The 13,257-nt window shown below is 36.0% G+C and overlaps 1 protein-coding gene across 1 annotated transcript in view; it reads right to left on the bottom strand.

The window, feature by feature from the left end:
* Window positions 1-12,393, bottom strand: part of LOC125646018 (calmodulin-A-like) — a 50,203-nt gene extending 37,810 nt beyond the window's left edge. Inside the window, exon 1 of the mRNA XM_048872128.2 lies at window positions 12,043-12,393. Coding sequence (XP_048728085.1) covers window positions 12,043-12,141 — 99 coding nt within the window. The 5' untranslated portion in view covers window positions 12,142-12,393. The remainder of the gene's footprint in view (window positions 1-12,042) is intronic.
* Between the last annotated feature and the right edge of the window lie 864 nt (window positions 12,394-13,257).

Below are 13,257 nucleotides of genomic sequence, written 5' to 3'. Positions count from 1 at the left end.
AATCACAACAAGATGTGAGAATACCTGTACTATAGCCACCTGTGCTTGATATTTTAATTAGTTATGTAGAACGCTTTAAATCCGCGGGAATCCGGGTTAGAATAGCTTCTCAGTACCCTTTGCTTGTCGTAAGAGGCAACTAAATGGGGGCGGTCCTTTGGATGAGACCGTAAAAACCGAGGCCCCGTGTCACAGCAGGTGTGGCACGATGAAGATCCCTCCCTGCTCAAAGGCCATAAGCGCCGAGCATATACCTAAATTTTGCAGCCCCTCATTGGCAATGGTGACGTCTCCATATGAGTGAAACATTCTCGAGAGGGACGTTAATTAATATACAATCAATCGAACGCTTGACAGGGTAACAGATGCTACATGTATCTGATTGAATGACTCAGACCACAGCTGCAGAGATCGAACCCGCGAACACCCTGCACACGAAGCGAGTGCTCGAGAAAAAAGTCTATACATGCAGTCTTTTTATTTCTTTCTTGCTTTATTTTTATAAATATAAACGTAATCTAATCAAAAAATAAAGTTTGGCATTTCAATATATGATATGTATTTTCAGTATACAATACTAAAACCTAATATTTCATTACCGAATCGGCAAATCATTGATGAAATCTTTTAATCTTTTTTTAAAGGAATTACCGAAGGGATTTCACATTTTAAACCCTGTGATTAACTGCTGCCTATTATTATTAATATTATCTAGGCCCGACGAGAATTACTGATTAAAAAGTTTTTTTTAAAAAGAGATGACTTTTAATAAACCATCACCGATATCCACTACTAATATTTTATGAAGAAAATTGCGGGCGTTATTGGATTATAATCTAATATTTTATTTCTTCTCAAGGGAGATAGCTCATAAAAGATAGCTCAAGGTCACTGAATTGGAAATAAGGTGCTGGTAATCCAACATTACAGAATATTTAATATAAATCAATATTGATTACAGTGTCTGGTCTCCCATAATTCATAACTATTTTTTTGATTCGAGAATTTTCCACTCAAGACGTAACGACTTTCACTTCCACATGTAACGTTTAGTTCCCATGGGGATGCGGGTTTGAATAGGTCGTCAGTACCCCTTGCTTGTCATAATGGGGCGGCCCTTCGGGTGAGACTGGAAAAATCGAAGTCCCGTGTCATAGCAGGTGTGACACGATAAAGATCCCTCCCTGCTCAAAGGCCGTAAGCGCCGACCATAGGCCTAAATTTTTGCAACCCTACACCGGTGTGACATTAATAGTGATCCCGTTGAAAAACAACTCCAACTCAAAGTTAACGTAAAATTTTGATCAAAACCGTCGTTGAAAAGTGATCAACGTTAAATTATTATCAGTAATGGGGTCAGTTTTACAGCCATTTAAATGTTGCATACATAATGTAAATGTTTAAAATGGATGAGAGAGAGAGAGAGAGAGAGAGAGAGAGAGAGAGAGAGAGAGAGAGAACGAGATTTACCAGGCAAACGAAAGGACGAGGGACATTAAGGGCCAAAATTTGTCAATACACTCTATTTTACTGTTATTCTGATCAATTGCGACTAGTGTCACCAATTTCAGCCATCTTTAAATTGATTTTCATACGTTCTCTGAATTTTGGGGAATAATGAAACAACAACAACAAAAATCATAGATTTTTTGAAACAATTAATAACTTTTATATTAGACAAGAAATAACAAAACAAACAATTCCATATTTTAGAATTCACTGTATAAGATTTCACTGGGAACAAATATGACCAATAAACATATTTGAATTCCTCATTTTGGGGAAAACGACTGATTTTTACACAAAAATGTCACAGATTTCTGAAGGCAGTCAATAACTTTTATTTTAAACAAGAAATGACAAAACAAACAATGCCATGTTTAAGAATTCATTATACAAGATTGCACCGACAAAAAATATGACCAATGAATATATGTATGTTGAAATTAATCATTTGGGGGAAAACAATAGATTTTAACAACAACAAAAAATCACAGATTTCTGGAAACATTTGGTTTATTTGATATAATACCTTAAATAAGAAATATAATGATATTATGATTTACACAACATTGGATGGAAATAGCGAAAGCATCCGATGATGCAAGAGTAACGTCTTCTTCAATGTTAATGATATGAAATTGAAACTGAATGGAACAGGAAACCCTTTGCCAAAATTGTAAATTTCGTGATCCCAGGGTAGGATTTTTGGTTCCAGGGTGGGGCAAAAATGACCATAGTGATTAAATTTCTTTATCATTTGAAGGAATTAATATTGCTGATACTATGTTAAAGCTAAATGCATATATAGAGAATGGGATGTACCAAAATTTAGAATTTTAAATCCCAGAGTCCTGAGTTTAGGGCAGGTCATCACAAGATAAATAATGTGCATCCCAACTACCGGTATCTATTTTGTATTGCTTGTAGGAGTTATGAGATTGATCACTGTTCGTTATTTTCACCTTGCATATCGAATATACATCACAAGATATTGAATATACATCACAAGATATTGAACATACTTAACAAGATATTGATACATCACAAAATTATCGAATATAACAACATTTTACACGCCATACATGCATTTATGGGGATCATTGTATTTGAGAAACATTCTTTTTTATTTGGGGTCATTTTTCATTGTTGAAATTTAACTCCCACCACTTGACCTAGATATAGACTGTACGAAAAATCTTTTGTATATTTAGGGCATTCTTTTAATGTTGAAATACAGTGTATGACCCCTAACTACATATACCTGACTGAGATATGGATTGCAAAGAAACATTGTGTATATTTTAGGTCATTTTTCTATGTTGAAACATGACGCCGCCACTTGTCCGAGATGTGGACTGTAGTCCGAGATGTGAATTGTAGTCCGAGATGTGGACTGTAGTCCGAGATGTGGACTGTACAGAAAACATTTGTTCATTGAGGGTCATTTTCCAATGTTGAAATTTGACCCTACCAGAAATGATATCTTGAAAATAATTCCATGTCTAAGGGTTATTTTTTAACATGGGTCAAAGTTTCACGTTTGGGAAGGTAGTTAATCAACGGTCTGGGTCAATTTTCAACGTTGAAAATTGATCAAATAATCGTTGAAAAATGTCCCCTGGGGTCGTTTTTCAACGGGGCTACTATTTAATGTTACACCGGCAATGGTGACGTCTCCATATTTGAGTGAAAAATTCTCGAGTGTGACGTTAAACAATATACAATCAATTTAGTGTATACTGTTCAGAGAAGGAATTGTCGCTATCTATGTTAAACAAAGGCGTCGGGATCGAGAATCACACCTGGAACTTCCGATTGATTGATTTTGTGTTGTTTAACCAATCTCTCACCAGAGGGCGTTACGCTACGCTCCACAACATGAAAGTGAAGATTGCGTAGCGCGCCCTCTGGTGAGAGAACGTTATGGCATGTCAAACGTTGCAATATTTGATCTTTTGCATTTGCATTGTATAATTTTTCATTTGCATTGTATAATTTCCAATTGTATTCTATATTTTCCATTTGTATTGTATAATTTTCCATTTGTATTCTATATTTTCCATTTGTATTATATATATTTTTCGTTTGCATTGTATAATTTCCATTTGCATTGCAAAATCTTTCATTTGTATTGCATCCGAGGGATTGTTTATTTTGATTTGTTACGAAGGATTTCATTAGTTTAGGTCCCACTTATATTCAGCCGTCACACAATTGTGTAGCTAGAATGTCTGTAATCATTGCATTAACCAATAGATATAGTATTAATCTATGCATTATTTACATTAAGTGACATTGGTAGATGTTGAACAATGTGTTCGGTTTGTTGTTGCTAGGATGACTTTTTCAACCCAATCAAATCTTGGAGGTTCTACAATCCTGTCTCAGGTTCCCAAAGCACGGCATCTCAGTACAATGTTCTCCTACAATATAATTAACCTGTGGAGGTCAATATCTAGATTTACCGATCAGAAGAAAGTGTTGGCGCGGTGTTTTACGTCCCTTTGAGAATATTTCACTCATTAGAGAGACGTCAACAGCTTTAGGTGAAGCGCCCCCTTTTTTTAAAACATGATGTGAGAATATCTGTACTATAGCTACCTGTGTTTGTAATTTTAATTAGTTATGTCGAGCGCTCTAATTCCGTGGGGATCTGAGTTAGAGTTAGGGTGTCCGGGAAGCGCAGAGGTAGCGCTCTCGCTTCTCACCGCTGCGGCTCGAGTTCGACCCCCGTGATAGGCAGTGGTTGTATATGAGAGGGTATGGCGGTTTCTCCCGGGTACTCTGGTTTCTTCCCACATTTATAAATGACCCCTAGCGCAAACATCCATGCATCAAAAGGACCCCATTGGAAATCAGCTTTCATGGGTTATCTTTGGTATTTATGTATGTATGTTTGTATGTATGTATATACCGAATAAACATCTATTTAGAATAGGTCTTCATGTGAATATTTCACTCATATGGAGACGTCACCATTGCCGGTGTAGGGCTGCAAACTTTAGGCGTTTGAGCAGGAAGGAATCTTTATTGTGCCACACCTTTTGAAACACGGGGCCTCAGTTTTACGGTCTCATCCGAGGGACTTCCGAAGCGAGCGCTCTAACCATGCACCAGGTGTCCACGACCATTTTGTTATTCTTAGTCGACTAAGGATAATTTTTCTAATAGACATGTTTATCAGACACGTTGTACTAGTATTTTGCGTGCAAAAGTTTTAGATATACATTTTGTTATACATGTACATTTTTAAGGTGGTTTGCGGGTTTTTTTTTTGGTTTTTTTGTTGTTGTCAAAGTTAGTTTAAGGTCACAATATATTCATGCTAGAGAACCCTAAACTTTATTTTGGCAAGCATTAACGTATCTGCTGGTGGTTCATAACATATTTCATCCCAACTTGCCCCATAAACAATATATGAACATATTTCTGCCTTTACACAAGTTGGCAAGGTAAGATTGATTGAAGTTCCAGTTTTTCAAAACGTGATTTTATGATTTCCCCCTATATCATACTTCTAGCGTTTAGAAAAAGCGAAAAAGACAAGTGTATGAATTATTGTAATATTCATCTAAAATTAAAAATACTAGTATATGAAATAAAACGCGACTATTAACTTGTTTTGCAAGAAGTTGGACAATCGATCAATTGTTTTAAAATTGCATTTCATTTTTATTAGGTCACCTGAGTAAACTCAGATGACCTATTGCAATTGGTTGTCGTCGTGCGTTAACAATTAAACATTTTTAACTTAATTCCTCTTGATAACTATCATTGCAATTCTTTTCAAATTTGGTATGAAGCATCTTTAGAACAAGGGTGACATAAATTGTAAATTTTAGGACTCCAGCACCCCTGGGGCCTTAGGGGCGGGGCAAAAACTGCCCCAAATTGACCATTTAAAAAAATCTTCTTAAGAACCGCACACGTGTAAGAAAAACTAATGCATGGTGATGGAGAGCAGGAAGGCCCCTACCAAAATTTTAAATTTCATGATCCCCGTGGTAGGGGTTCTGAACCCAGGGTGAGGCCAAACTTACTATATAGTGTTTATGTGCAAAACACTTAAATAACATCTTCTTTGGTGCTATTGATATTAATTGAAACTAAATGGATACTTAGAGAGAGGTAGTCCTTTACCAAAATTGTAAATTTGATGATCCCAGGGGTAGGGTTTTTGGTATCAGGGTGGGGCCAAAATGATCAGTTATTAAATGTGTGAACAATAGACATTTTTAACTTCTTCTTGATAACTATCATTCCAATTCTTTTCAAATTTGGTATGAAGCATTTTTTGGACAAGGGGGACATAAATCGTAAATTTCAGGATTCCAGCACCCCTTGGACATTAGAGGCGGGGCAAAAACTGCCCCAAATTGACAAATTTTCAAAAATCTTTTTCTCTAACACCGCTCATGTTTAAGAAAAACTAAATGCATTAAGATGTAAAGCAGGAAGTCTTCTACCAAATTTGTAAATTTCATGGCCATCGGGGTAGGGGTTTTGACCCCAGGGTGGGTCCAAACTTAGTATATAGTGTTGATGTGTAAGTTTGCTGATACTGTATGAAATCTAAATGCATACTAAGGAATAGCAGAGAAAGATGTACAAGAAAAATGGTGAATTTCACAACCTAGGGTTTTGACTCTAGGATGGATCCAAATTAGTCATATCTTTTAATGTCAATACACCTATTACATTGTTTGAAGCCTTTCATCAGTGTATGCACTTATGAGGCCATTGAAGTTGTAATAGCATATCTTGTTTTCTACTTATGCTGAATGTTAAAATTTAGCTTAGATATTCAGAACAGGAAATGTTTTCTAAGTTTCATATCCCTTGGGAGTAGTGATAATTTTTCACTAGTGCTCAGGTGAACGATAAGGCCTGTGGGCCTCTTGTTATACATGTACAAGAACTGTGATTCTGTTAGTCGATAGAAGAAAATAAAGGGAATTTAACAAATACATCACCTTTGTAATTTAATTTTGTGTCTGTGTGCACGAGAAGGAAAAAATCAAGAGAACTCCTTTGCCAACAAAATAGAGGTAAAACGATATTATATTGATTTGATCTGTTTCCGAAGCTGAACTCACAAAATGAGGAAACAAACCAGGCCTTTACGCTACAAGTTTCATAATAAAACCAGTTTTACCGTTATGAATAATTTAGAGATATGCAGAGCTCCTTACAGCTGTTTATAGTTAATAACTTCCTCTGTTGTTGCAGTATGCGGCCTACTGATTTTCTCTCTCTACTTTCATTCTCTTTATACTGGTCATTATACTGAATATCCCTAAACTTAGTTAGTCTTTGACCTTTTGTAATTTCCAAAAATGAACCCGTAATAAATACAAGGTTAATAACGTAAACATGGGAATGACATTTATAAGGTTTGAACCTATATGATAATGGTTAAATGATTTTGTCTAAAATTTATTTTGTTATACAACAATGAATGATGAAAAGATCTTTATTTTATAAGAGTTTAATATGGCCCCTGAAATTGTGAAACTTTCAAGATTCAAAACAGTTTTTTTTTTTAATTCAAATCTTGTATGTTAAGTCCAGGAGACTATTCACAACCAGTTTCGTGCCATTTCAGAAATAAAGCATTTCGTTTACCGAAAATGTCACTTAGTTTCTGAGGTTAAAAAAAAAATTATTCAAGAAACATTCAGTACATTGAAGAACATTATTTATTTTTCTATACTAAGGGTTTGTAATTACTATGAACTCTGCAGGAAGGAAAATTATAGATCCCCCCCTCCCGCCATTTTTATCAAAAGTTTAAAAAAGGGAAAAGTCATACATTTGTGATGACATATCTTATTTGTTATTTTTCTCAAACCACGAAATTTAAACAGAAAATAATAACGATTCAACATTTTAAATCTAACATTCTATTAACATTATCAGACTTTTTTTCAAACCTATTTCAATGCGATCACTTCTATTTTATTTAAAAGAAACTAACCCGAGTCATTGAAACATATAGCGATTTATCTTTAACAAAGCTTTCGGCATTAGAAGAGAAGGCCGTTGTTCTTGATTTCTAATGAGATTGATTGTATATTGTTTAACGTCCCTCTCACGAATATTTCACTCATATGGAAACGTCACCATTACCGGTGATGGGCTGCAAAATTTAGGCATATGCTCGGCGCTTATGGCGCTTTGAGCAGGGAGGGATCTTTATCGTGCCACACCTGCTGTGACATGGCACTTCGGTTTTTGCTGTTTCATCCGAAGGATCGACCCATTTAGTCGCCTCTTACGACAAGCAAGGGGTACTGAGAACCTATTCTAACCCGGATCCCCACGGGACTGATTTCTAATGAGACCAGAGACTTGGTCAGCAGAGACAGGATGAAGAATGCGGTGACGTAAGTCTAGAGGATGGTGTAAACCAAGGGCTGGTCAATTTGTGACAGGATAAAGAAGTTAGCACGCTTAATGCGGTGACGTTAGTCTAGAGGATGGTGTAAACCAAGGGCTGGTCAATTTGTGACAGGATAAAGAAGTTAGCACACTTAATGCGGTGACGTTAGTCTAGAGGATGGTGTAAACCAAGGGCTGGTCAATTTGTGACAGGATAAAGAAGTTAGCACGCTTAATGCGGTGACGTTAGTCTAGAGGATGGGCTGGTCAATTTTTGACAGGAGTGAAATACCCTACAGGAAGCGCATGGATAGATTTTTTTTTTCAAGATAATTTGTGCTGCTGGTGTCAAGTAAATTCTATTTAAGGAGGGCGTGATTGTACAGCTTTATAAAGCCTCTCTAACACACGGTGCATGTAAAATTGTCACATCACGCCAGCCGTCTACCGTAAACGCATTATGTGATCAGAATAGTGAATTTCAGTAACTTTATCAAACTGCCGAACATCAAAATTCATACAATGGTATTTGATGACTAGCGAAGACAACTTTGACTCAACAGGTTTTAGCAATTACGGGTGAAATTTTTAAATTAAGTTTTTAAAATGAAATAAATCTTTTAATTCGCTTGATATAAGTACAGTTAAGAGATGTACTCACTTTCCAAAGCATTCCTATTTCCATTTCTTTAGTACACTGGATTTCAAGTACTTTGGACACAGAATCATACATGTATCTGTCAGAGATGCATATAAATATTGCGCAGTAACTGTTTGTTTTAAATAAAAGTTCACATATTGTGTTATGATAGTTCGTTCATCTGATAAAAATAGCTAGTAAACGAGTATCTAGTGTCATATATAGTGCGTGTTTTACGTGCATGAACATATATACGTATATAACACACCGTGCGATCGAATCTTGGATACTGAAATTACAATGCATGCAGGTTTGTGACGCGAGATATTTTCTGTTCAGAGAACTACCTGCATGAAGGAGAAATTAATACTCTTGGTATAATGTGAATTGTTTTTAACTGCCCATGTACAACTCATTTCTGTTTGTGGACATGTTCCACATTATAAATATTAATTTTTATTTCATCTCTCTTTAGCCGACCAAACCTACTAAGTGAGGACATCCTCACAATGTGTAGAAGAGAATACACACATATAATTATTATAAAGGCAAAAACGTACTATGTTAGATATAGCTATAGGGATACCTATATAAGCTTATCTAATACTCTCTTTCGAATTATGAAAAAATGTTTTTGAGAGAGAATATTAGTAAGGACATGTCCTCACACCACTTGTCCTCACTAAGCTAATATTTTGTATCTACATATTTCACATGCTGTAGGTCACATTTATAAGGACGTAATTGTGAGGACATTATTTTGTCCTCATACTGCAATTCAGTCCTCACAACTTCTATCCATTTATTGAAATTCGCCCTCATTTTCTCACTTTACACGTTTTACTGCCCCCCCCCCCCCCCCTCTCCCTCTGACTGTATGCACACATGTAAATACGCTTACTGTAAGAGTGCGTTTGAGACCACCGTCCCTGCTGTTCTCGTGTCTTAGAGTCGCGAATATAACGTGAACATCATCATGTGCGCATGTACATACATGTATTCTTGTTCTTCGACCACACCACAGGCTATTATGTCGCTTGGGTCCGAATTTACTATTGATGAGTTTCTAACCCAAGCGATATTATTGCCTGTGGGTCACACTACCTACCGAGAGGTGGTGTGAGTTCTTGCACCTCGAACCCCTTCTCGGGTTGCATACTCGGCGTTCGGGATCAACAGGAATTTTTACTCATTCGAAAAAGGACGGTCTCGAACGCACTCTACTTGGAGTAGCGGTTATTAACAAATCACTGGGTTCATGACATCATACTGAGGTACAAATTATGAAATTCAGTTTTAACGAAGCTATGTGCTACAAACATGACAGATGGACAAAATTCAAACTTATATAAAAAAGATGTTTTCATTAAGGAATATACATGTCAAGGTTGTTTGGTAGACCCCTATGTACCATTCACACATATCCACTATAACACATCCCTTATAATACAAAGAACCTGTACATTTTCTCCTTATATTCATTTATGTTGATCGAATATTTTCCTATACAAAACAATCGTCTTTGTGACGTAAACGAGTTTCTTTGTTAGGATATATGAATATTGAACCAGCAAAAGATCATTATTGACCAAACGTTGGTAAATGTATATAATCAAAGAAATTTCGTGGATAATTATTCTGCTGTATTTTCTTCACAAGAGTTAATTACCCTGAACACTTTAAACAGATTTTCCCTGTGCAGTGCGGGAATCAGGGAGAAATGGACAGACGAACCTCTCCCCACAGCCTCGGTAGATCAAGTCTATGACGCAACGGTCTAAATCTGGACACTGCTCAGTAGGCAGATCTTTGGTACAATAATAACTCACGAGAATCTATGCATATATTGTGATTAAGGCATTGTTACACTACAGAAGTGGAGGAATTCATTAAGTTTTTAATGCAACGTGTATCATTTTTGAAATATGAAGTGTTTTTTCTATTTAATTCAAATAATGTGCACATATTTTCATTGGTTTCAAAGTAGGAAATTTTGCTACATGTATGGTGTTCAATTTTTCACATTTTAATACAACCTTGTTTCAACATTAAGGAGGTATGCTACACCAGAGAAATTTGATGTAGATGAAAAATGGAGGATATGTACAACAATATTTTGAAGTTGAAAATTTTCAAATTTACTTTATTTTGTCAAAAAATACAGTTTTAGTGGAAAATAATTTGAAAAAAAATAAAATTAAAACCCCTGCTGGACTCGGGATAGAATTATTGATAATCAACGTTTTTAAAATCATACATTTCACTTATCTTCAACTTTGACAGAACGATATGTATGTGCAGGTTGAATAGTGCTGCAATCTTCTGTATACTCTCTCAAATCCAATAATACTTGCCATGTATATTAGCAAGCGTTATACAGGTTAATGCGAGATCACTCAAATACAGCAACACCAATCACATTAAGAATAGAACATACAGCACTCTCTCCATGCCGCGCACAATATCAACCTGAAACACCGAGCCCGAGGGCTAATATTAGTCGAGCGTTAATTGATATGGGAAATAATTTGCAAAAAGATGTTTCATCATGTTTATTATTATATTAGTAACAAACAAATACATACTTAATTATCAATATTATATCAGTAATATTTCTTTGCAATTTTGAAATTTGTTGAAATAATTTTTTTTTTAAGTTTAAATTCAGTTCAATGCAGGTGAATAGGGAAGTTTGAATCGAAAATTCTTAAAATATTCTGCAACGGGCGAATTATGGATTTTTTTTATGCATGGTTCATTACGATGCCCTCTCCCTTCTTTGATGTCTTCCTATAGATTCTCTAGCGACAGTAACCGGACTTTTACCGAGATATAAACACCCACCCTACAAATGTCTAGGAACTACATTATATCCTTAATGACGTCATATCTGCTGACATAAATGGAAGTACATGTAAACATTTCGTCTCTAAAAAAATTGTAAGAGAGTGTGCGTCTCTAGAATTAGAAGTGAATATGATTTGAAAAAATATGCAATTTACCTCGCAACGACCTCGGGCGGGTATATTTCCCGATATTTAGTCATTAACCTATAATACAAGGAATACCCGGTCACGATATGGATATTGCTGGACTCGACATGACCATGATAGATACATATATATATATAGTAAGTACGATACTAGCCCCTGTGTCTGTGGTATTCATTTTTAATGAATGTCACATTAAAAAATATACAATAAATGTAAGTTAGTTATACAGCTAATTTTTAAAATGTTCGTAAAACTATATCAGGAGTGATTTTTAATTGTATGTAGCATTTATATAGTTGGTTTTAAATGTATATTCAGTAGCTGATGTCAGACACTCTAAGATAAATAATGTAATATATTACAAAAAAGATTCAGATGAAGAGGACAACACTCTTCCCCAAAACACCCTTGGGTTGCTCAGTTCCTGTCGTAGGACATGTGCTACCCACCATGTGTATACGAGGGGTCCGGATGTACTCATTTAGACCATAAGCAAACGACTAGTACTACACGACAACTGTTTACCTTGACAACCATATTGTGCACGTGCACGGGTGCGGAGGCGCGGCGCTGATCGTATTTCTGTTTAATGGTGTTGACAGCAGATATCCTTACATGGGCCATTGCAGATCCCGAAAAATTAAAGGTGTCCAAACTTTATCAGCAGATTATAACCTCAATCAGTGCTCCCGCGTTTTCACAAGCGAGCGTCCATCGAGACCTTGATACGTCCACGGTTTGACGGCTCCTAAGGACTATCAAGCCGTACGTATACATAGATCTCATTCAAACAAAATCAATGTATCAATGAGCAGTAGGCAGGCGACTTGTGATCTGAGACATGTGAGAGCCCAGGATGATGCTGTGGGAGCATGCGTTGACAGGTGCATTCATGGAAAGAGGCATTTAAAAGATAGCCAATTGGTTTAGAGCCAATATAGAAACAAACCCAGCTCCTTTGTAATGATGATTAAACATTCAACAGGAATGGATCGATTTTAATATCGGCTTTTGTACGTAATCTTCGGAAAAGCGAATGGTAAAAATCTAAGTGAAAAGGATCATATCTCGGGCACCAAATTATTATTTTCTCCAAATATACATGCAATTTTCCCAAACATAATGTCTCGATTTATTAGGATTTCGTATCGTCTTACTTGATGTACATTATGTAATTGACTCTAGAAGCTGACGCGTCACTTTGTTCTGTACCTTCGCTGTTCAGTCTGTCATAGCTAAGCTTCCAGTGTTGTGGCGCTGTGTTACTGAATCTCTTCTTTCAAATGTCATACAGGAAATTCATAAGAAACTAAAGAGAGATCAATTAAAATACCCTCTGGGTATTCATTGGTGCCTTGATAATCCATTACAGGGGTTCTGAAATTTACATGGAAATCATAGGCGCTCAGGTCATGGATAGTGTAAATAAAGACTGTAGAGCTATAGAGGAAATTCGGACCATGATCGTGACATTTTGTACCCGTTCCATGATGTGGATTTGTAGTTTTCTGAAATCTATTTTGCTTAATACATACTACTATGCTGTAAAAGTAATTTCATAAACGTTTTTTAAAAAAAATGACCTCACCTAGGCCCTAACATACGTAATGGGTGTAAAGTCAATTTTCAAGCGTTTTTAAATTACATGTACATGACCCGGGCGCCTATGAACTAAAATACTTATAGTGTAACAAAATTCTTAGTGTCGATCATCTAGACGTCTATGTCTAATCCTGCCTA

Source organism: Ostrea edulis, chromosome 6 (genome assembly GCF_947568905.1).
Source record: "Ostrea edulis chromosome 6, xbOstEdul1.1, whole genome shotgun sequence".
Classification (NCBI taxonomy): Eukaryota; Metazoa; Mollusca; class Bivalvia; order Ostreida; family Ostreidae; genus Ostrea; species Ostrea edulis.
This window is presented reverse-complemented; position numbering and strand designations above follow the sequence as displayed.